This window comes from Mustela erminea, chromosome 20 (assembly GCF_009829155.1).
Source record: "Mustela erminea isolate mMusErm1 chromosome 20, mMusErm1.Pri, whole genome shotgun sequence".
Lineage (NCBI taxonomy): Eukaryota > Metazoa > Chordata > Mammalia > Carnivora > Mustelidae > Mustela > Mustela erminea.
The window spans coordinates 21523453-21546253 of record NC_045633.1 but is presented as its reverse complement, the minus strand read 5'-3'; the positions used below and the strand labels follow the sequence as shown (position 1 = coordinate 21546253).

Sequence of the window (22801 nt, the reverse complement as noted above, 5' to 3'; positions counted from 1 at the left end):
GATTTTGGGAACTGTGAAACTGGATTATTTTCAGTTAAGAGATTTTCAAATAAAAATGGATATGTGAACTTGGTTGGTGGTAACCAGCAAATACTGTCTTTATATGTTTCTTTTTGCTGAACTCTAGAAGTGGATTATCTTGAAGTTAACCAAAACAACTATCCAAGAGTGTTTCTGGCAATCCAGAGACAGCTGGTAAAACTGTATCCAGCTCAGTCCCTGCTGTGCCCTAAACTGAGAGCAGCTAGTTTGCAGTCTCTTTCTGTGTTCCTTCCTGCCCCTTCTCACCCCGGACAAAATTTATTGCTCTGCAACAAAGTGTGGGTTGGTAAATGGTGGTTTATGATTCAAGGAGGAAACATGGGGAAATGTTTAAATATGAGAATTATGTTTAAATATGAGGAACAAACATGAGGAAAATGTTTAAATATTAACATTCCAAAACAGTATTAGCAAGTTAGATTGGTTAATGTTAATCTGAAGGAAAACTTAAATTTTAGAACATTTTACCAATATACAGGAAGTGGAGCAAAATGCCTTATTTTATTTTCATGGAGAAAGGCAACATATTTCAGATTAAAATAAAATGCATTTCAAATGAAATGCCATGTAAAGTCAGTATTTTGTTTATAATTGGATTTTAAAAGGTAAGAGTAAGATCAAAGAGCAATTTCATACATGTAGAGCCAAGCCCTGAGCCACAGATCACAGTAAAGTGGGATGAAACGAAAGCGGGGAGGAGTGGCAGAGAGCAAAGGCTTAGGGGGTGGCAGAAGCCTGGAGGCGAGAGGCAGGGAAGCAATATTGCAGGCTGATGGGAGCTGCTTATCCGCCCCCTTGCCAAAGAGCACAGACCAGAAAGTCTTAACACTGTGTATTTCATCAAATACTGGTTTGAAGACCACAGGCAGACAACTGCACCCCTTGCGTGCAAGGAAATCTCTCAGAGTTGGTTAAGTCCTGAAAGCAGCTCCAGAGACAGAATCTAGTGACCATAGCAGCTAAGGCCAGGATTCACAGGGATTCTTTATCTAGACTGAAATTTGTTTTTCTCTGTTATAATAGTCAGGGAGCCACCAACAGCTAAGGACAAGAAAATATAAGAAAGCAAAATCAATAATGGTTGCCAGAGGGCATACTTACTTCCCTGAACTTACTTTTCACCAAAGACCTAAGAGTGGTTTTCAATCTTTTTGGTGGTTTAAGAACTTGACGAACTTGATCTGCTTCCTAGAAAATATACATCTACACGCAAGTCTGCATACAGTTATCAAAACTTACAAGATCTCCAAATCCAACTATTGTGACCCTCCAGAGCTGCACAAGCCAGTACAGTAGCCACCCGGTGGCGCTTAGGAACAGGAACTACATTTTGCCATCACGGTAAGTTCTACCGGACAGGGCTGTTCTAGAATTTCATGGGCTCTAGAGTAAGAACTCCTGCCCCAAATGAGCTCCTGTAGTTCTACTGGCCTGTAACCCTACTCCCAGTAATACTCCCACTATAGACAGTATAGACAGGCCTTAAAGAAATGGAGGAAGAATATTAACAGGAATTTGAATAACTCAGAAAGTCCATCTAGCTTCAAGTCCCCATTAATAAACTTAACTTAGGGGTGCCTGGGTATTTGTCTTCGGCTCAGGTCATGATCCCAGGGGCCCTGGGATTGAGCCCCATATCTGGCTCAGCAAAGAGCCTGCTTCTCCCTTGCCCTCTGCTGCTGCTCCTGCTTGTGCTGTCAAATAAAATCTTAAAAAAAAACAAAAACAAAAACCACCTTAAACTTAAATAACAGATGATTCTTTCCCATCTCAAGATATGTGTAGTCTTGCAAACATTTCCATGTCCCACATCCTGCAATAAAAATCCAACTGGCTTTTCTGTGAGATGGGGTGAGACCTGAGGAATTTACGGTGCATTAGTAACAACTAGTATCACACTGAGTTCATGCTAAGTGCCAGGTACCATTCTAAGCGTCCTACACATTAGCTCATTTAATCCTCACCCAATGTTACAAGGTGGGGATAGTCTTATCCTCTCTTCAGGTAAGAGAACTGAAGTTTGGGGATTAGCAAGATTGAGTAACTTGTTTGAGATAACGTCGTAAATGCCGGTGAAGTGGTTATAAGGTTAGAATCTGTAGTCTCCTGCAACATGTCGAAAACAGGAAAATGGCCCTAGAGGACTCTGAGGTCACATGTCTCAACAGGAGTTTATGAAATTGACCTATACCTGCCTGTGTGCTCTGCCGCTGCTGAGGCCACATTTCTCACAACAGCTGTGGACCTCTCTCCCTCAAGCGGCACAAGAAAAAACTGAAATACTCAGGACTTTTTCCACTCAGTCCTGTAAAGCCGACCTCTCTGTCCTCACACCACCCTTTACTGTTATGGCAGCCTTGAACTTTAGAGACGGACTAGCTGTGTGACCCTGAACAGGGGGTTAAGTGACACTCGGTGCTGTCGCCCGTTACACGGGGATGATAATAGCATCTCTGTCCCAGTTTTGTGTGCCGTCAGCGCCCAGCGGCATTAGGCAGGCGCTCAATAAAAGGTTACTGGTTGCCACGATTCACTGCTACCGCCTCTAATTTCCTGAGCCCACGATCTTGAATGTCGATGGAGGGAAGAGACATGCTGAGCCGACGCTTCAGGTTTCCTTCCGTTCGCCCCTCGCAGTGAAATACACAGCCTTCATCCCAAGACCGTCGTAGGACATATCAGGGAGCTGGATGACGCTCCTGCCCTAGCAGGGGAGGATCGTAAGCGGCATGTCCCGGATCCCAGGCGCCCTCGGGGACCTCCAGCCTCCAAAAGCGAGGCCCTGACCGGGTCAGGGACAGAAACCTGCGGGACGAACGACCACGTCGCGCAGCTCCTCACCGCGGGGTACCAGCGGGGGGCGCGGAGCGCAGGCGAGGCCACAGACTACGTCTCCCGGCAAGCCCCGCGGCGACGCTCACCCAGGCGCGTCCGCACGCTTCCCCCACCTCCCCCGGGCACCGACTGGTAACCGAGAGGACCCTGGCTTCCGTGCTTCTGAGGCCGTCGGGGCCAGGGGAGCCTCTCCTGCCGCCCCGAGTAACCAGAGCGGGTGGGGACTGCCCTTAAATCGGGACAGTGGTTCTCAAACTTGTGTCTCGAGGAAGAGCTTGTTAACAATTCAGATTGCCGCCCCCCATCCTACCCCCCCCCCCCCCCGCGACGCTAACGCACTGGATTTCGCGTGGCTCGGGGTTTTCATTGCAGCAGGCTTTCCGGGGGGATCCTGATCCGATAGGCCAGCGGTCACGCCCTCCTCAGGCTTGTTTTCCCCTGAACTTACCTGCCCCGCATCTCGCCTCCAATTGGCCCGCCGAACGTCCCGCCCCTTCAGGCAAATCTTCCCTTCTGGTTGGTCGGCGGTGAGTCTGTGGCTAGAACTGACCCAACGGGCGCTAGAATTCGCGGATCCTGGCCCGGAAGTTAGTCCTGAGGCTGCGCCGTTGGCCGTGGTCGCCTAGCGCGCCCTGGGACTTCCGGCGTGAAGTCGAGCGCCAGGTCTTGCGTGAGGCCGCCACGAGCGTAAAAGCGGGGCGTTCAGGTCCTAACCCGGGGGCAGAGGGGGTCCTGCCGGTGACGCGGCCGGCGTTGGCGCCGCGGCGCCTGTGCTGGACTGAAGCCGAGGCGCCGGAGCCGGCTGCGCCCGGGCTGGGACTGGGATCCTTGGCCAGGACTCGCATCCGCGGGGTCCTGGGAGCTTTCCCGGGCGGGCGCAATCGGTTTCGGGACCAAGGCGCTCCGGGGGCTTGACAATGGCATCGGGCCCGGGCTCCCAAGACCGGGAAGGGCTCCTGATAGTGAAACTGGAGGAGGACTGCGCCTGGGGCCAGGAGCCGCCCCCGCCGGATCCAGGGCCCAGCTCTGAGGCCTCCCACTTACGCTTCAGACGGTTCCGCTTCCAAGAGGCCGCTGGGCCCCGGGAAGCCCTCAGCCGGCTCCAGGAGCTTTGCCATGAGTGGCTGCGGCCTGAGATGCGTACCAAGGAGCAAATCCTGGAGCTGCTGGTACTGGAGCAGTTCCTAACCATCCTGCCCCAGGAGATCCAGAGCAGGGTGCAGGAGCTGCATCCGGAGAGTGGCGAGGAAGCGGTGACTCTTGTGGAGGACATGCAGAGAGAGCTTGGGAGGCTGCGACTACAGGTGAGAGAAAGAGTCGTCTTACCTGCGGTTGGTTTGGCCCTGAGGACTAGGACATTGCGGTGGCCCTGTTCTTTGTACCTTTACTTGGTCCCCCGAGTAGACTTTATATGGGCAAGAGGTCTTTTCACAATTTAGTCAGGGAGACTCGTTTTCCAGGTTTTCCCCGGAAGGACAGAGTGAGCCAGGAAGAATGCCCTATTTCCACACGGAGGCAGGGGTTCTGGTTTACTGTGACCCCCGGAGTTAATTCTTAATTTGCAGGGTTCAAATCCTCACTCTGTTCCTTAGTTTTGTGACTTTGAGCAAGTACTTAATCTCTTTGGGCTTCAGATTTAACACTGGTAAAGTGAGAATGATAAAAACATCCTTCTAGGGTTGCTTTGAGGGCTGCAGGGAGAGCATCCTGTAATTTTGATCACACGGCTAGCTAATAGTGCTTAATGTCTGGTGGCTGTTGTTTTGTTAGGTGCAGCAGTCTGGTCTCCTGTGCAGATCTAGGTCGGGTTACTAGTGAATTTAGGAAAACAGATTGGCCATGTGGTTCTGAGGGCACTTGCCCCCAGGGTCACCCAAGTTTAACTTATCCAGGAGTGAGGCATGGAAGCAAATAGAAAGAGTGGGGGGAGGCAAGAGGAGGTCATTTGAGTCAGAGAGCTGTGCAGGTAAGGTGTGCCCTGGGAGTGGACACCCTCCCCTCCTATTCTCTCCAGTAAACGGGCGATCAGGAAAACTTTTAGTGTAAACCATCCTTTCTCTTGCTGGATACAAAAAGATTATTAACAGTGTTTCTCTGTTGAAGACTTGCCCTCAGAATTCTGTACTAAATTCCCTTCCTTTCGGGCCCTGTTGTGATGATGAGTGATGTGGGTTGGTTCCCAGGTCACAAACCATAGGCGGGGAACAGAAGTGCTTTTGGAGGAGACTTTGCCTCTGGAAACAGCACGAGAGTCACCGAGCTTCAAGCTGGAGCCAATGGAGACTGAGCGAAGCCCTGGCCCCAGGCTGCAGGAGCTGCTAGGCCCCAGCCCCAAAAGGGACCCCCAAGCTGTAAAGGAGAGGGGTGAGGAACAGTTCTCTGGGCAGGTGGGAGGGAGGAGGGGCTTCGGGGTTGCCCCCTGACACCAGCAGGTAGAGTGCGGTCGCCCAGGTGAGGGAATTTCCCATCTCAGGGTTCCCAGATGTGGAGTGAAGGACCTAAAAGTGGTGGCTTGGGTTCTTCTGGGGATGGGAGGTGGGAGGGGGATCCTAAGTAAGGCCTTCAGTATGCACAGCACAGACGTTTAGAGCTTCAAATGATGGAGGGCTTGAGTGCTGCAGGCCAGCAGGGAACGTGACTGGTGTCCTTCCCCCGCACATTGCCAATTTGGATATCGGTTTATGATGCCTCTGCTGCCTTCTTATGCTCATTGTACAGTCCTGAGCAGAGACTGGGTGTCGGGGAGTGGATACCGTGTTGTAATAAGCCTTGGGTTCCCGAGAACTACAAATGCCATTCTCATCATGATTTCTGTCACTTCAGCATTGTCTGCTCCCTGGCTTTCTCTCTTTCCTGCTGAAGGAAACATGGAAGACAAGGAGCTGACTGGGCCCCAGGTGATGTGGAAGTCCCCGTCGTCTCCCCTCCCCAGCACCTCTCCCTGCAGTTGCTCTTGTGGGGATGGGGTCTTTCTGCCTCTCAGAGAAGATCCTTTCTCTCTCACCACGCACAGCCTCCCCGCCGCCTTTGTTTATTTCCTCCACACCTCACTTGTGGGCCTGGCACCCTTCTTCCCCATGAAATGTGTCCTTGACACCCGGGTTTTGCCCTATAACTCATGACTCTGCTTGAATTGTTCTTGGTGCCTCAGGGGCTAAAGGAGATCTTGTGCTGTTTCAGTTGCCTGAGAGCTTAGAGGACGTGGCTATGTACATCTCCCAGGAGGAGTGGGGGCATCAGGATCCTAGTAAGAGGGCCCTCTCCAGGGACACGGTGCAGGAGAGTTATGAGAATGTGGACTCACTGGGTAAGGACTTCTTTTCCAGGGATGAAGACTGAGCCGCTTCTTACCAGGGGCCTGTCCCTTAGCCACTCACCTCCAGGACATAAGTTCGGAGTTTCGCCAGAAGACCTCCCTTTTTCTAAAGCCCTCTGGCTGAGGATCAGTCAGACTTCTGGCAGGTGGCACAGTTGGCAGACTTACGGTTCCCAGCTGCCAGAGCTGAAGGCAGAGTGTGTGAGCTTTCCTGCACTTCCAGGCAGAACAAATCAAATCCACTGACAGCCTGCCCCACCCCCCACCTCACACACACTCTCGGTGCTTGATGCTTTGCAATTTTGAGATACTTATTCTTCTGACCTCACTTATATTTTCTATGCTTCGTTAGTATTTCTAGGCCCTTCCCCAACTTTCAGGGGGCGCTGGCTCAGTAGTTCTCCCAGCCCTTAAAAACTCAGGAACGGGGGATGCCTTTTGGAAATTTGAAATGATACATATGTGTAAAACAGAAAAAACACATTAGGATGCTTCTATATGTTGGACTGTTAAGCAGAGATTAAAAATGAGGCTTGTAAAATATGACAGAAAACTGATAGTTGGATCTGGGTGAAGAGTGTACAGGTATTGTAAAATTCCTTCAACTTGGGATGTATGAAAATTCTCATAATAGATTGACATGTTAGAAAAGTCACACACACTTTGTTTTCATACATCAGGTGTTGGTAAGGAGAGGCACAGCTGTCAGCGCACTTGCTCTAATTCTGCCTCGGAGTGACCGCTAGGTTTGGTTTCCTTCATTGGGACCTTCTCCAGGTTCTCCGTCATTGGGCCTGGCTTGGTGCCCGAACTTGAACATAGCTTTCAGTGAGTGCTGCACAGGAAGAGAAGTTCAGATCACAAGCTCGTAGAACAAAACTGTTTAAAGTTCATGTTTGCTGGGATTAGAGTGAGTTTTTAATTTTAGCATAGCATAGGAATGGTGCTTTTGGGTTTTAACCTCAGGGTCCACTCGGAGGCCTAGATTTCTTTCTGGTTGTCCATCGTGTCATCTTTTCTCCTGGAGTTGTCAAGTGGAACTCCATTCTAGTTTATATTTATCTGTGAGAGTCGGGGCTCTTTAATAATAAACTAATTCCTCAAGAACTGATCACTCTAGTCATGTTTATTTGGTTGTTTTGATTATAAAAGTGTACTTTCTCATTGGAAAAGGCCCTGAGTACTACAAAAGTGTAAAAAGAAAAAAACCGTAGTCTCCCTCCTCCAATATCTTTCTCTGGAGGTAATCACTGAGAACAGTGAGTGCACGTTCCAGCCATTTGCTGTCGGATTTGTTGCACGTTCTGTGGATATGCCCCCTAAGTGCAGGGAACAAGATTGTCTTTGTTACTTCTGCCTGGTAGAGAAAAACGGTGACATAGAAATCTGTTTCTTCCATTGTAAACAGAGTCTCAGGTTCCTAATCAGGAGGCCCTGAGCACCCAAGTGGAACAAGGAGGAAAGCCATGGGATCCCAGTGTTCAGACTTGCAAGGAGGGCCCGAGCCCCAGCAGCCCAGCTCCAGGTAAGGAATGGAGATCAGCAGCCTGGCCAGCTGGCCTCCTGCTGTTGGAAGGGAGGCCTTTGAGGATTTGGGTGTCGGGCCAGCCCGTCACTGCTGTCGGGGAGATCCCAGGGTGCAGAATGCACGGAGGCATTCACCCCTGGGGCCCACCCTAGTCCCAGCTCTTTCCATCCCACCCATTTCCACAAGGCAGAAGCTGGAGCCTCAGTTGTAGAAGGAATTGGGGGCCTGTACCAGGGAATTCAGGACTGGTCTGAGTGAGTGCTGGTTCCTGAGTGATGGCCCCACCCCTTTTCCACTTGGAGTGCACTGCCTGCCCGGGAAACTGAGGTAGAACCAACCCTTCCAGCCTTTGAGCTACTGGGAGTAGCAGATAGGTGGGACTTCCTTTTCTCTGGTGTGGAAATAACATAGGGGTTTGGTTTCTCTTGCTCTGCCAGGAGAAGAGAAGTTTGAGAACCAGGAAGAAAGCGCGCAGTCCGTTTTTCCTGAGAGCATCCACCCACAGGCCCTGCTGCATGGCCAGGCCAGAGGGGAGGTCCCCTGGAGTCCTGAGCAGGAAAGGCCTCGGGACAGGGCAGAAGGGCACTGGGAGCCTCCCCCAGAGGAAGGGATGGAGCCGTCCTTAGTGGGGGCTACAAGTTGCAGAGAACTGGGGCGACCAAAGGAATTGCAGCTGAAGAAGCTCCACTTGTGTCCCTTGTGTGGCAAAAATTTCTCTAACAACTCGAACCTAATTAGGCACCAGAGAATCCATGCAGCGGAGAGACTGTGTATGGGTGTGGGGTGTGGCGAGATCTTTGCTGGGAACCCACACTTCCTGTCACTACACAGAGCACACTTGGGAGAGGAGGCCCATAAGTGCCTGGAATGTGGAAAAAGCTTCAGTCAGAACACCCACCTGACTCGCCATCAGCGCACGCACACGGGGGAGAAACCGTACCAGTGTAACGTGTGTGGAAAATGCTTCTCTTGCAACTCCAACCTTCACAGGCACCAGAGGACACACACAGGCGAAAAGCCCTACAAGTGCCCCGAGTGTGGGGAGATCTTTGCTCATAGTTCCAACCTCCTTAGACATCAAAGGATTCACACGGGAGAGAGACCTTACAAGTGTGCCGAGTGTGGGAAAAGTTTCTCTCGCAGTTCACACCTTGTCATACATGAAAGAACTCACGAGAAGGAGAGGCTTTATCCCTTCTCTGAGTGTGGCGAAGCAGTGAATGACAGCACCGTCTTTCTTACAAGTCCTGGAACCCACAAGGCAGAGAAAAAACTCTTCGAATGTTTGACTTGTGGGAAAAGCTTCCGGCAGGGCATGCACCTCACCAGGCATCAGAGAACGCACACGGGGGAGAAACCATATAAGTGTAACCTTTGTGGGGAAAACTTCTCTCACAGATCAAACTTAATCAGGCACCAGAGAATTCACACCGGAGAAAAACCCTATACCTGTCACGAGTGTGGGGACAGTTTTTCTCACAGCTCCAATCGGATTCGTCACCTGAGAACCCACACGGGAGAGAGACCCTACAAATGTTCGGAATGTGGAGAGAGCTTTTCTCGGAGTTCCCGCCTTATGAGTCACCAGAGAACTCACACGGGATAGAAACAATGGGATTTCTCTTTGGCCCACTCAGAGGGTCCTGTTAGGAGCTGGTGTCCTTTGCCCAGGCCCCCCAAATCTGTTTTTAAAGTAATTACCGTAAAGAGGAACGAGGTAGGCGTCAGTGTGAGGGAGGTGCGGAGACAGCAAAAGATTAGTGTAGAACTAAAATGGAATTCTGTCCAAACTGTTGAGGGTGGTGAGTTTTTGAGGTGACCTGCTCAGGGCAGAGTTCTCTATGAGGTCTCTTGTCCTGGGGTGTGCCTACTCCCTTGGTATCTTAGCTGTGATTCGGGTGCCTTACTGTATCCATTGTCTGTCCTGACAACTTTGGGAATCTCTGTGACTGCCCGTTACCGCTTCCCCACTTGGAATGTTTGTCAGGGGTACCTGGGCTCCTGAGGCATGGGACCAAAGAAGTGCGAAGGATTCTGGGAAACCAGCTTATTGGCCACAGAAGACTGGCTGGTGACTTGCAGCTTCCCCAGAAGCCCTGGCTGGGAAGCCAGGGGCAGTCCGGGACAGCCACCACAGTGCCTCTCGGAGAGGAGGGCTCATGCACACGCCAAGCTTCTAAACATCACCTCAGACCAGAAGGAACCAGAGGCCTGAGGGACACGGAAGAGGGAGTTTGCAATTCAGCCCAGGCATTGGCACAGGAAACCGGATTCTGACTTCGTCACCGTTGAGGAGATTAAGACTCACCCCACTTTTGCACAAGAAAGAAACAGAGCTCTGGGGTCTTCGGAGGGTTCTGTGAAAGCGGGGTTTCCTGAGAGGCTTTGCAAATGTGCATCCTGGGGAGATTAGGGATCATGCTTTCCCTGTTGAAGTCTGTTTGGGTGGTAATAAATATCTTCAGGAAACGTGAGCATGTGCGGCTCCTCACTGAGGACCTTTGTCCTGGCATCCAGTGTTGCTTTGTCCCATGTCTGCTGCGGCCGGAGGACCTATCTTCTCTGTGGTTGGTCAAGGGTTTGGATGAGGAGGGCTAAGGGAGGGTGTGCTCCTGGCTGGCTCCAGGCTGGGCGTGCTTCCAGACTGGGAACAAAAGGTCAAGCCCAGTGGCTGCTTAAGGTAATGTTGTCATAAGGGTCTCCTAGTAGGCTTCTTTGCTTTCAGTGGGGGACAGCAGTAAAAATGTCTTTGATTCTTTGTTGAGAATGTTTACTTTCTAGTGACAAAGCTGAAGGAAAATCTGGCTCTTCAAAGACAGGACATAACTGAATTATTGCCTGTTAATGGAGGGAAGACACAGGTGAGGCCAACATTTTTAGGGGAAAGCTTTGTATTTTAGAATGGGGAATTGGGAATAGGAATTCCAGAAATGTTTATGAGAAAAAGGTAGAATACCAGGAAGTATTCTAGGAGTGGGAAATTCTGATGCCAGAAAAACCTCTCAGGATTTGGCCCTGTAACTCTTCTCTGGGAAGAAAAGGTGGAACATGACCTGGCAACTGACTGTCAGATACAGTAATTTTTTTTTAAGGTTTTGTTTATTTATTTGACAGAGATTACAAGTAGCCAGAGAGGCAGGCAGAGAGAGAGGAAGGGGAGCAGACTCCCTGCTGTGCAGGGAGCCCAATGTGGGGCTCGATCCCAGGACCCTGGGATCATGACCTGAGCTGAAGGCAGAGGCCACCCAGGTGCCCCCAGATAGAGTAATTTTAAGTGAGGGAAACAACCGTGCATACCCTTTTCCCCATTTCCCTATCAGTCTTATCTCAGCCCTGCCTCAGTGTAGTAGGAGTTTATCCTTGGTTTTCTGAGACAATTTTTAAAAATCTTAGTTTCTTGGCATGCCTGGGTGGCTCAGTGGATTAAGCCTCTGCCTTCGGGTCCATAGTTTCATCCATGCAGATCTGATAGTGGTCCCACTGCTCTTGGTCCTACTGGGAGCACTGTGGCTTCAGGCTAGAGCAATGAGCATCCCAGAAATTCATTCCCTGCACTAAAAAGGCTTCCCAATAGGAAGTGCTCCCCACCACCCCCACCCCGCCGCCGTCTAGCTCCCCTCCTAGCAAATTCACAAGCAAAACTGCTCTTGGGCTGTTATTAACGACGTGGATATTCCATGCAAAGCATTTAGCTCAGGGCCTGGCACACAGAAGGTACTCATCTATTGGTGTCTTCTGTGGGCAGGTGATAGTGGCAAGAGTGCCTTCTAAGCATCTGCCACTGATGCCACACTGGCAGAAATCTCCGTTACTGACAGGAATGAGGATCTCGTTCCTCATGGTCTGGTCAAAGAACAAGGTTGCATGCACACTCCCATGAGGTCACTGCGAGGGATGGCCAAGTGCGTGCTTTTTCACATTTGTCCTTTAATCCTGCACACACACTTTATATGTTCACACTTTTGCCCACTAGTCCTTGAAAAAGAAACCAGAAGTCTCCAACTGGCTGTCAGGTCAATGGGAGACTGACACTGGGGCAGGAAAGACCCTTGGCTCTTCAGCCCTGATGGGTACAAAGGAGACCTGGAAGATGTGGACTGACTTGGAGCAATAGCCAGTCCTCGGAGCAAAGGTGGCACAGAAGAGCAGCAGCAGGACTCCTGGGTAGAGAACTAGTACCACATGTAAGCACTGTGGAAAAAACCCAGCCAGGGCACCTGGGTGGCTCTGTGGGTTAAAGCCTCTGCCTTCAGCTCAGGTCATGACCCCAGGGTCTTGGGATCGAGCCCTGCATCAGGCTCTCTGCTCCCCAGGGAGCCTGCTTCCTCCTCTCTCTCTCTGCCTGCCTCTCTGCCTACTTGTGATCTCTGTCTGTCAAATAAATAAAATCTTAAGAAAAAAGGAAAAACCTGGCCAAGGCCAATTAAGAGCAGCAGGCCAGACATCACTGAGGACAAAGCTTGTAAGGCCAGAGACTGGAAAAAGCATTAAACAAATTTCTTTTCTCCAGAAAAAAAGTCAGAAATCACTAAGAATTTTTATTGCAGGAAGGGAGGTGAGGCCAACATTTTTAGGGGAAAGCTTTGTATTTTAGAATGGGGAATTGGGAATAAGAATTCCAGGAATGTTTATGAAATTTATTAAGATTCTGTACATCTGAACCAAGATGCCTTTCAACGGATGAATGGATAAGGAAGATGTGGTCCATATATACAATGGAGTAATATGCCTCCATCAGAAAGGATGAATACTCAGCTTTTGTAGCAACATGGATGGGACTGGAAGAGATGCTGAGTGAAGTAAGTCAAGCAGAGAGAGTCAATTATCACATGGTTTCACTTATTTGTGGAGCATAACAAATAGCATGGAGGACAAGGGGAGATGGAGAGAAGGGAGTTGAGGGAAATTCGAAGGGGAGGTGAACCATGAGAGACTATGGACTCTGAAAATCAATCTGAGGGTTTTGAAGGGGCGGGGGGTGGGGGGGTGGGCGAACCAGGTGGTGGGTATTAGAGAGGGCACGGATTGCATGGAGCACTGGGTGTGGTGCAAAAACAATGAATACTGTTACCTTGAAAATTTAAAAAAAAAAAAAAAAAAGATTCTGTACATCCTAGCCCTAGCCGGGTAAACAGAGTTTACTGTTTGAATGAGACATCAACTGATAGCATTTTGGAAAGTGCAAAATCACCACCACTGCTTTAAGACCTGTAATTTTTGTAAATGTTTCACGAACATCTGAAACAACAAAGTCTTTTTTGGAAGTTCTAGCAAATTTATTAGCACTAGGGGGCTAACTTCTTTGGGTGTCAGCAGCTCAAAAATAGTTAAGTTTACAGCAAAAGTGCATTTATTAGAAAAAACAGAGGTGCATTTATCGTTTTAGCCTTCATTCTAGCTCGCAAACACTTCTGATTAAAATCTGACTTCTACTGTTGAAAGGGAGATGTAATTCTTTCTGATCAAGTCATTTTTACTAAGAGGAGCTATGTGATGCCTCAGGTAGCCAGTGAGGAGCCAGTGGGAATGGTCTAGGTAAATTCAACAATGAGGAAATGGTTGATTAAAAACCGCTCAGAACACCAACACATTTGGAGAAATCTTCCAGTTAATACCCTCAGTTTATCACTGAAATGTCCCAGAAGCTGTAGTCAGGAATCAAAACTGGTCACACGCCAGGTTCCTGCTCTGAGGAGGTGGTCAGATTTCCGCAGGCAAGAAAGGGTAGGGAAAGAAGACTTTCTCAAATCCTGGTGTATGTTTTTGGACATAATCCGGAGTCGTGTTTGCCTCTGTACCCCCACTCTTTCCTGCTTTTCTGGGGGGAGCGAGCGGGGGTTCAGCCACCGGAACGAGAGTGAGGTACCTGGGTTTCTCGGAGGAGCTCTGGTCCTAAAACTATGATTTCCAGAACCAAAGACATCAGCCCCTTCCTGAGCGCCTGACCGCCCGCCTGCGCTCCTGCCCCACCGAGGACCGCTCCCGCGCGGGCCCCGGAAGGAACAAAAGCGGACGCGGCGGGCGCTCCGCAGCCGAGTCCTGATCAACCTTCCCGGACCCCAAGCCCTCCTGCGACCTCTGCTTCCCGGCCCAGAGGACAGCTCGCCGTGCCTCCCCAACTGGGTCTCTAGCTCGCCGGCAGGAACTTCATGATTGCGCGCGGCCGCCTCCCTTCGCGCCCACCCACTTCTCCCCGGCCGCTCTGGCGAGCCGGCGGCCACTCTATGGCTGCGCCCGTCCCACCGGCCGGCTCTCCGCCCGCAGCTTCTGCATGTCCTGGCCGCTCTGGCCCGCTTCGCGGGAGCTCTATGGCTGCGCGGGGAAGTCCCCCACGCTCCGACCGCTCTGGCACATTGGCTGGCGTTCCCCACAGCTCTCGGCTACTGAGGCTGGGCCGGCCCACGTGGCCGAAGGCTTCCTTCTCCCTCTCTAGCGGACGCCGGCGGCGCTACCACACTCTCCGGAACGGTCCCGGGTCTCTTGGGTGTGCGCCTACGCCGGGCCTACAGCGGGCCCGGCTCTCGTCGTCCAGCAGGGGGCGAGCGCAGGCCTGGGTGGTGTGGCGGCCGGGAAGGGCGGACCTGCAGAGCGACCTGAGGCCAGGAGCCTGCTTAAACGCAATGGGAAGGCCACGAAGAGGCTACAGGGTGAGAAGCGATGGGAGAGGCCAAGAAAGGAGACTGATGCAGGTGTCCAGGTAGGGGGTGATGGCGCCCTGGACCGCGGCACGAAGAGCAGGGAGGGAGAAGTGGAGACAAAACGAGAGCCATTTAGAACGGAGAACTGACAGCTTTATGTGGGCCGCGGCGGAAGTCAAATCCTAGGACGACCTAGGATGAAAATCTGACCCGACCTGTCTTTCCTGCTCTTCTTTGTCAGGTGCCCTTACAGCAACTATCCGGGGACCTTGCAGCTTCTCAGGGAGATACACTGTCACGTCGAGGAAGGAGCCTGAGCTCTTTGCCCTGACTGCCCTGCCACTGCCTGCACTCAACTTTAAAGCTTGGCTCAGAAGTCACACTTGACCCTTTTAGGTACTTCCCCTGCTACCCAAACACACCCAAAGCCCTCTCCACACTCATCTAGCACTTACACATTGAATGGCGGTTTGTTCTATTCGTTTTCTTTTTAATTCAGGTCCAAATGCCCAACACCATTCTCGGTACCTAGCACGGAAAGGCAACGTGAAGCTTCCTGAATACTTTTCAAAAGGCTATGACTGCCTGTCATTTACTCTGGAAATGTATTACCCATGGCGGGGTGGGGGGTGGGAGCGTTTGATGCAATGATGAAGATTAAAAAGATTAAACTAGAGAGCTGTCCAGTAAACTCGTCTGACATACCCATCAACTTCTTCCACAGTCCGTTCTACTCTAGGCTTAAAAAAATCCTAATGTTTTATTAATGCCAAGGTCTAAAGCACGTTAAGACAATAAGATATAAAAAGTTGTATTTACCAAGTAATCTACCTGTTTTGGGGCTGGGTTTTTTTTTTTTTTTTTTTTTTGAGATTTTATTTATTTGACAGATCACAAGTAGGCAGAAAGGCAGGCCAGGGATGGGTGCGGGGGCGGGGGCGGGGGCGGGAAGCAGGCTCCCCGCTGAGCAGAGAACACGATGTGAGGCTCCATCCTTGGACCCTGACCTGAGCTGAAGGCAGAAGCTTTAACCCACTGAGCCACCCAGGTGCCCCTCCCTGTTTTTTAAATACATAAAACATACCAATTTGTTAAACTATCATTGGCCGATAGATGTTGGGTGCCTTTCATCTTTTTAATATATAACTTCTATAATCAGCATATTACTTGCTCAATAAGGCAGGGGGCAGTAGGTGGTATACAGAGTTAAGAAACCAGAGAATGTCACACAATTAAACTAAAAACCAAATCTATTCTTACCTTTATTTTTTTATATAGTTTTAAAAATTTTTTTCAAAAAAACCTAGTCAGCATATAGCTTCTTGTTATATGCTCTGAGATAGAATGTAATGCTCTTCCAACATCCATTCCACCTTAGATAATCTGGGACAATATCTCATTATTCAGATCCTTGTCTAAAATGGAAACAAAAATGGATTAATCAATGTTTTTATACTTTAAAGTAGACAAATTTATTTTTAAGTTGTATGTTTTAGAAACAATATATAAATGGGCAGTGCTATGCAAAATGAGGTCAGCTGATAAAAACAATGACAATTCACAACAGGTCTGCATCATATATAACTACAGAAATCTGTAAATACAAGATCTAATTACTAGAAGTTGAAGGCATATTGAAGGAATCCTTCATAACATGAGGCCTAGGTTTCAAAAAACTACCAGTTCGAGAATGGATTCTACTCTGGAACTGTTTTTTTATTATTTCTTGTTGCATCTCTTTCAGCGTGAAATGGAACCTCTGAAACTCAGGTGTGGCATCAACAAAGTCAAGTAGGTAGTCCAGACTCTCTCTGACATCAGATAACTGAAATTCAGCAGTCTGCTCTTCTGCTCCTCCTCGTTTCTGAACAACTTCCTTTGTAATTCCACTTTTTGTTTTTTCGAGGCTACCCTTCTCTTCATCATCCCCATTGAACCATACCCTGTCATCTGCCAGCGTGGTTTCCAACTCCCCACACTTCTCAAGGATTTCTCTATAATTTCCATCTTCTAAGCCTCGAAGATTATATTCAGGTTCCTTTTTGTAAAGAAGATTTTCCCATGCATTTGCTATGGTTATTTGTTTCACTTCATCCCAACTCTTGGCCCAGTTAAAAATTGCACTTTTTATGTTGTAGATTTTAATCTTGGAAGCTCCTTTTTCCCCCTTATCTTGCTCATCATCACTTTCTTCAAAAATGACAAGACTCTCTTCAAGTTGCTTCCACCTATAAAGTCGTTTGCAGCTCAAGATCACACCTTGATTCATTGGCTGAATCAGGGTCGAAGTGTTACGGGGAAAGAACATGCATTTTATTTGACCATCCTCACTGGAGAGTGATTCGGCAGAAGGGTGAACTGGAGAACTGTCCAGAAGTAACAAGGCCCTGACATCCTCTTCATGGAATCCTAAAACATTAAGCTGAAAATGCCTGACCTCAGGAACAAAGTTTTGAAAGAACCATTCTGAAAACAATTCTCTGGTGAACCAAACATCTTTACTAGGCTTATAAATCACAGGTATTGTACCTGTGTCCTCTTTCACACTTCTGGGCAGCTTTGACTTTCCGATAATGACTGACTTTAGTTTATGAGTTCCATCTGCATTTGCACATAAGAGCGCAGACAACCGTTCTTTGTTTATTTTCCTCGCAGGCAGGCAGATCTCTTTCCTGCTTGCCTGAATGTTTTCTGGCATTGACTTCCAAAAGAGGTCAGTCTCATCCCCACTGTACAGCTGAGCTAGACTCAGTTTCTCCTCTTTGATAAGCATGTACAGTTTTTGTCGAAAGGGCTCAACATTTTCTGAAGCTGAACTTAGGACTTGTTCTCCAGATATTTTTCGATTCCCAATGGCGTGCCTGTTTCGAAATCTAAAAAGCCAACCAGTGCTAGCTTTAAAGTCGGTTCGCCCGAAACACTGTGCGAACCTCTCTGCAGCGGCCTGAAGCTCCACACCCCTTACGGGGACGCCGGCTGAGCGTTTCTGCTGGTACCACATGTACACTGCGTCATCCACATCCCCGTATTTGGCTCCCGTTGTCCTCTTTCTCTTCTCAGCCCCTACCAAAGGCATGTCCTGCTTCAGTACAAAGTCCAAAATCAATTTCTTATTCTTCTTAATGTCATAAAATGTTGATTTACTGATTCCAAATTCATCCATTACACTTTTCAGAGACCGTCCAGCTTCAATCCTACTGAGAACCTTCATTTTCTCCTCCAAATTCAATGTTGTATATTTCCCTCTTTTATTCATACTGAATTGGGTTTCAGACAACCAACAGGAGAAAAAAGAGGGAAAAGCCTTACTGAATTGGGAAAAATTAAAAGCAAAACAAAAAACTAGCTTAAAGCCCCAAAAGGCACAGGCATTTGTACAGAAGGGTATTGGGCTAAAAGGGATAAAGACTTAAGTCTTTAAAGACTTAAAAGACACAAGTGCGAGTCTACAGATGAAGGGCTTATGCACTCAGAAAACCACCACTGTCAAAGCCTATCTAGCCTTTGCTCCGACAAGATAAGGATGATCGGTTCTCAGAACCCCATCTTCCTCCTCCTCTCTGGACAGCTCCAGCAGCTCTAGTCAGGAATGACAGGAATACCTGCTCTCCCTAACTCCACGCAGACACAGACAGCAGGAGCAGAGGGGAGATGTGTCCACAGAAAGAAACCCGGGTGAGCTAAGTCTTCATAAAAGGTAGTGCTTGAGAAGGGAATGTGAAAGCCTCAAAGGCATAGACAGAGTAATCCTGTGTAGCAGAGAAGCAGCATGGCTTCTCCCCCTCCAAAACAACCTGATTTCACCTCACTGCCAGAAAAAAAAATGGTGCTCTCGCTGCTCTGTAAGCAGTATTCACTGGGCAGCAGGCCATCCACCCGGATAAGGAGTCCAAGCTATCCTGACATTGGGATGTCCGGGGAGCTGGCATTCCTGAACAGTTGTTAAGTATGTTTACTGAGAAAGTTAGTAGGTTCTGTTGTCCATGTGAAGAAATCTCACATTTATTACATTCGATGTAGCATTCTCAAAGACCGAGCTTTAACTTCTTGTGTTTACCTAGGTAAACTCGAAGTATGTAAAAACCTGTTAGTGGCACTTTCCCACTCTCAGAGCTTCTTGCATGAGTACATCTGGTATATTCTCAAGTGTTATTTTTCACTGCAGCTTTTCTAAATTTTGGAATTATCAAGTTTTGGAGTCCTGGAAGTTCTCAGATAAGTTCAAAAGTTTTAAAAATATTTTATCACTGCTAACATTCTTCAAAAAATTTGATTTTTCATTTTTTTGTTCTCAATTTACATTAGGATGTCAAGTAACAGATTCAATATATTTGAAACTTTATTCCATTTCTCTTCACTGTGGATGTTGCTTAATAATACTTTTCTCCTGCTTGAAGAAATTCAAAAGATTTCTCACCAGTGTCTCTGATATTCCTCAGATATTCCTTACAGATCCTCCTGGGGATGCCCAATGCCATTCCATGTCCTTCCAAATGTCCTACTCTAGATTAATTTTATTGTCTTCATTCCAGACACACAAACTCACAAGAAGTAACAAAAACTGCAACTTTTATCCATTTCAGGTGCTATGAAGAAAGAAAAGTATGTCAGAAAAATAAGGAAAATGATTGGCATTTCACTTATTTTTTTTCCTCTCCTATACTGCAGAGCTTGATTGGCTATCATTCATTCCTCAACCATCAAGAATTGTCACAAGCTTCTCCTCTAGAAACCCAAAAGAGTTCAAGCTGCTAGTTTTCCTCTGTAATTATTGCTAGAAATGCCAACCGGTCTGTAGAACACTAAGAGGATCATGAAAAAGTATGGTCGTGAATAGGGTATGGAGCAAATATAGACTAAGATTCAAGCAACTTACTAAAAGGCAGCATAACTAAGGGAATTAATCAGTGATAAGTAATATACATGGAAAAAGAAAAAAGAATTGGTCAGGAGCAGCATTATTAACTCTAGCCAGTCACACGGCAAAACCATTCAGCCCAGTACAGCAGTTGTATGGTATCTGGGGACAAAGTGCAGGTCTTTGCTGTCATCGCTTCCCAGCTGTACGTTCATCATTTTTCAGGCAGTGCCCAGGCAGGGGAACATGATTTCAAAAGGAGTCTGGTGGGATGTTGGTGGGCTCCACAGCCAGGGAAAGGAACCCTGGCACAGACTTCAGACTATGAAAATCATTACTGGTCCTCTTTCACGGTTCCCCAGTTTGCGCTGCCTTCTTGCTTTCACGGGGTGTCTTTTCCCACTTTTCCTCCCCCAACCACCTCCACACCCAGGTTATGAATCAGGCCCGCCAGTACGCTGCAAGGGCACCACTGGCAGAACTTCATTTATTCGCTTTAGTAAGTTCCCAGCATATGCTCAGCCGTGGGCCCGATGGTGAGGATCTCATTGCTAAGAGCACTACTGTCCCCTGGAAAGAATTGCTTCTGAAGAAACTAAGTCTCAGCCTGACGCAGATTCCTAGGAAATGAGCCTGCTCTGAAACCTGTGCAAGTGACCTTCGCAGATGCTTCTTCTCATCTCCTGTGTTTAACCCTTTGCTCTCACTGAGAAGGGATCAGTACAACAGAATTCTACGTAAAAGCAAAAGCAATATAGTGGCCCGGTACTGGTCTCCCATTTTCATTCCCACCTTGCTCCTAATTCTAGATGAACTGCCCTGGGAAAAAGTCCCCAGCGATGCTCCAGGATCTACTTTATTAAAAATGCAGTCTCTTCACCACCATGCGAGGCACCCGGTGAGAGGGCTACAAGAACTTATTTTCTCACTGTTGAGCCTCCCTCCAAATGTAGCCCGATCACACTTAGTGAACACGTATGATGGATAATACCCCAGTCTCCCGGCTTTCCCTCTGCGTGGATGTGGCCCCACTCCATGGAGCGGACAGATCAGGTTCAAGGTCTTTTACCATTTCCCCAACCATAAGGCAACCTTCACTTCCTCGGACTCCCGCCTCACTCAGCCTAGGCCTCCCCTCTACCTAGCCTCCCTACTCCTGACGGTCACAAAAGTGCCCCAGTCCTTTGGCCAGATTCCTTGCAGCAAAGACTGCCCTGTGCCCTCCGGCCCTCGCTGCACGTAGTGGACCTAATAACTAAGCTGTTGCCTGGCGAAGGCTGACGCTGGCAAAGTCCTGGTGATTAGAGACACCGACAACCCGAAATGCCCGGATCCTGAAAGTAGGGTTCACGAACTCTGGCAGAGACTGCAGGGGACACAAGATGGAAAGGGGGTTCTCATCATCCAGGGAGCTTGCCATCGTTCACGGAGCGGGAGCCAAGACTGCAGGGGACCTAAATCCGTACTAGGATCCGCCGCCCGTCGCTCGTGGGACCGGGGCCTGAGCCGCGGCTCCCTGTCCCTGCCAAGGACACTACAGATAGAACCCGTCACACCGGCTGGAACCTACCTCACGAGAAAAACGTGATCGTTGTGAGGGACACGCGACCCAGAGGAGGGGAACAAGCCCTCGGGGGCCGCCGATCCTGACCTGGATGAAAGCCCCGAGAAGGACGAGAACCCCGCGTGCGCAGGGGCGGCCACCCTCGCTGGGCTGGGCTCCGAGTACCGGCGCCGCCCGAAGGCCACGCAGTCACTAGCCGGACGCGCAGTGCCTTCCGGTGCGGGACACGAGGCGGCGACAGCAGCTCGCCGAGCCACGTGGAGGCCCCTCTAGGCCGCGTCGGGAACGGGACAGTCGGTAGCATTAACTCTTTCCGACCGCCAGGGCGGCATTGGAAGGAAAGCGGGTTTCCTCCGCGAGGGTGGGGCCCGCGGCGCAGCGGCTCGAAGCCCCTCCCCGGAAGGGCGTCAGTCCGCTTCCGGCCCGAGCGCGGTGTCGGATGGGACCCGGGCGGGGACGCGAGCCTGACAGCGGTTATTGAGACGGTTTGTGCGCGTGACGGGGCCCGTCTGCGAGTAGCGCGGGGCGGAGGGCGGCGGCCTGCAGGTGAGCGGGTGGCAGGGGCAGCGGCGTGGGCCCCGGAGCTCCCGAGGAGCCCCGGCCGCTGCGCGGTGGCGGAGGTTAGGCTGCCATTGTCCGTGGGCGGCGGTGGTTTCGGGCCAGGAGGCCGTAGGCTGACGGTCCGTTTCGGGGAGCCCCGCCGTCGGGCTCCACCATTCGGCTGTCCGCCTTTGCGGAGACGGCGTCGGGGCCGCGGCGGCCAGTTTCCCGACTCGCTGGCCGGACTTTCCGCGGGCCGGGTACCCGGGCGGTGCAGCTTCAGAGATGTCAGCCTCTGCTGGTGCCGGAGCGCGACAAGCGTCTGGGTGCACGCTGAGCTCGCCGGGCAGCCGGCCGCCGGCCATTTGAGAACATTGTGGCGTCCTTGCTGACGTTGGGAGCCGTTCGTGAGGCCTCAGGCCAGGGAAGGCGAGGTCCCGCGACTCTGCTCATTCTCGCCTCGAACGTCGAAGAGAGGGAAGGTGGGCCGAAGACTCACCGTCGACAGCACCAACTCCCCTTCTCTCGTCCTTTGCGGCTTGGCCTTTGGATAAGCGTTTTGTAAGCCAAGGTCAGCTGTGATTTTTCTGGGTCAAGGAAAGAGGTTTATTTATTATTTTTTTTAAGATTTTATTTATTTATTTATTTGACAGACAGAGATCACAAGTAGGCAGAGAGGCAGGTAGAGAGAGAGGAGGAAGCAGGCTCTCTGCGGAGCGGACAGCCCGATGCGGTGCTCGATCCCAGGACCCTGGGATCATGACCTGAGCCGAAGGCAGAGGCTTTAACCCACTGAGCCACCCAGGAACCCCAAGGAAAGAGGTTTAAAAACACAGGACTAGATCTTGTGCACGGTGCCCTTGATGGTGCTTACGAGAAAGTGTCAAACGAGTGTGGAGCATCTAGTTACTGAACCCGGGTTTGCTGTCTTAGAATAGGACCGCCTTTTCCCTCATTACTTTCCTCCTCGTCTGGTGTCACTTCTGTGTCCCAGCTGTCCTGCCAATATCCGTAGAGTGGAAAGGAGAATCTGGAATGTTCCACGCACTGAGGGTTTCGTCTTCACAAGAGGATGAAGGGTCAGAGAAGTTGGACCCCCTTGCTAGAGACAGAAGACTAGGATGACACGTTCACATTTAAGAGGAACTCAGAATATTCCCCTGATACTCCCTTGGCATGGGGTAGCTGGGGTGGGAAGCACATCAGTGAAGTCTTTGGAGAATCCCCATGCCTCTTGCAGCCAGAGGGTGTAAATGGTCTCACTGCTAACCTTTCTTGAATCATTACTTCTGCAAAGAAAGACCAAGTCCTCAGTGGGTATTTGTCTATCGATGAGCTGTGCATTATTTCAAGTGGATAATCGAAGAACAAAGGGTCTGGCAGTGGATTCTTTAAAAGGAAAGGACGTGCCCCTTGGTGGCTCAGTGGGTTATGTGGCAGCATTTGGCTCAGGTTGTGATCTGGGGCTTCTGAGATGGAG

At 49.7% G+C, this 22801-nt stretch overlaps 3 protein-coding genes across 15 annotated transcripts in view; 2 read left to right on the top strand and 1 right to left on the bottom strand.

Moving 5' to 3' along the window:
* The first annotated feature begins 1734 nt into the window (after window positions 1-1734).
* On the top strand, window positions 1735-15189 carry ZNF263 (zinc finger protein 263). Of its 4 annotated transcripts, none has more exons than XM_032327925.1 (7): window positions 1735-4181; window positions 5061-5241; window positions 5701-5774; window positions 6058-6184; window positions 7602-7718; window positions 14601-14755; window positions 14859-15189. In XM_032327925.1, exons 1-6 carry the CDS (start codon window positions 3795-3797, stop codon window positions 14744-14746), a joined length of 1032 nt encoding a protein of 343 aa, XP_032183816.1. In that variant the 5' UTR covers window positions 1735-3794; the 3' UTR covers window positions 14747-14755; window positions 14859-15189. The 4 variants fall into 4 exon arrangements, with proteins under 4 accessions (XP_032183816.1, XP_032183814.1, XP_032183813.1 ...); XM_032327923.1 differs by lacking the exons at window positions 14601-14755; window positions 14859-15189 and adding an exon at window positions 8159-10195 and having other exon boundaries at window positions 1752-3094; window positions 3377-4181; XM_032327922.1 differs by lacking the exons at window positions 14601-14755; window positions 14859-15189 and adding an exon at window positions 8159-10195 and having other exon boundaries at window positions 1752-4181.
* A 350-nt stretch (window positions 15190-15539) lies between these two features.
* LOC116581451 (translation initiation factor IF-2-like) lies at window positions 15540-22605 on the bottom strand. Its single transcript, XM_032328628.1, has 4 exons — window positions 22592-22605; window positions 22281-22381; window positions 20788-21735; window positions 15540-18945 (listed from the first exon to the last, which is right to left on the bottom strand). The coding sequence occupies exons 1-3, from the start codon at window positions 22603-22605 to the stop codon at window positions 20789-20791; spliced, it is 1062 nt and encodes a 353-aa protein (XP_032184519.1). The 3' UTR covers window positions 15540-18945; window position 20788.
* ZNF75A (zinc finger protein 75a) overlaps window positions 21240-22801 on the top strand; it is a 28278-nt gene continuing 26716 nt past the window's right edge. For 9 of the 10 annotated variants that reach the window (XM_032327933.1, XM_032327932.1, XM_032327928.1 and 6 more), the window contains exon 1: window positions 21240-21327. The gene's annotated coding sequence lies outside the window, so the exon portion shown is untranslated. Of the gene's footprint in view, window positions 21328-21789; window positions 21893-22801 lie in introns of those variants that run through there. The other variant, XM_032327926.1, reaches the window with a different exon arrangement.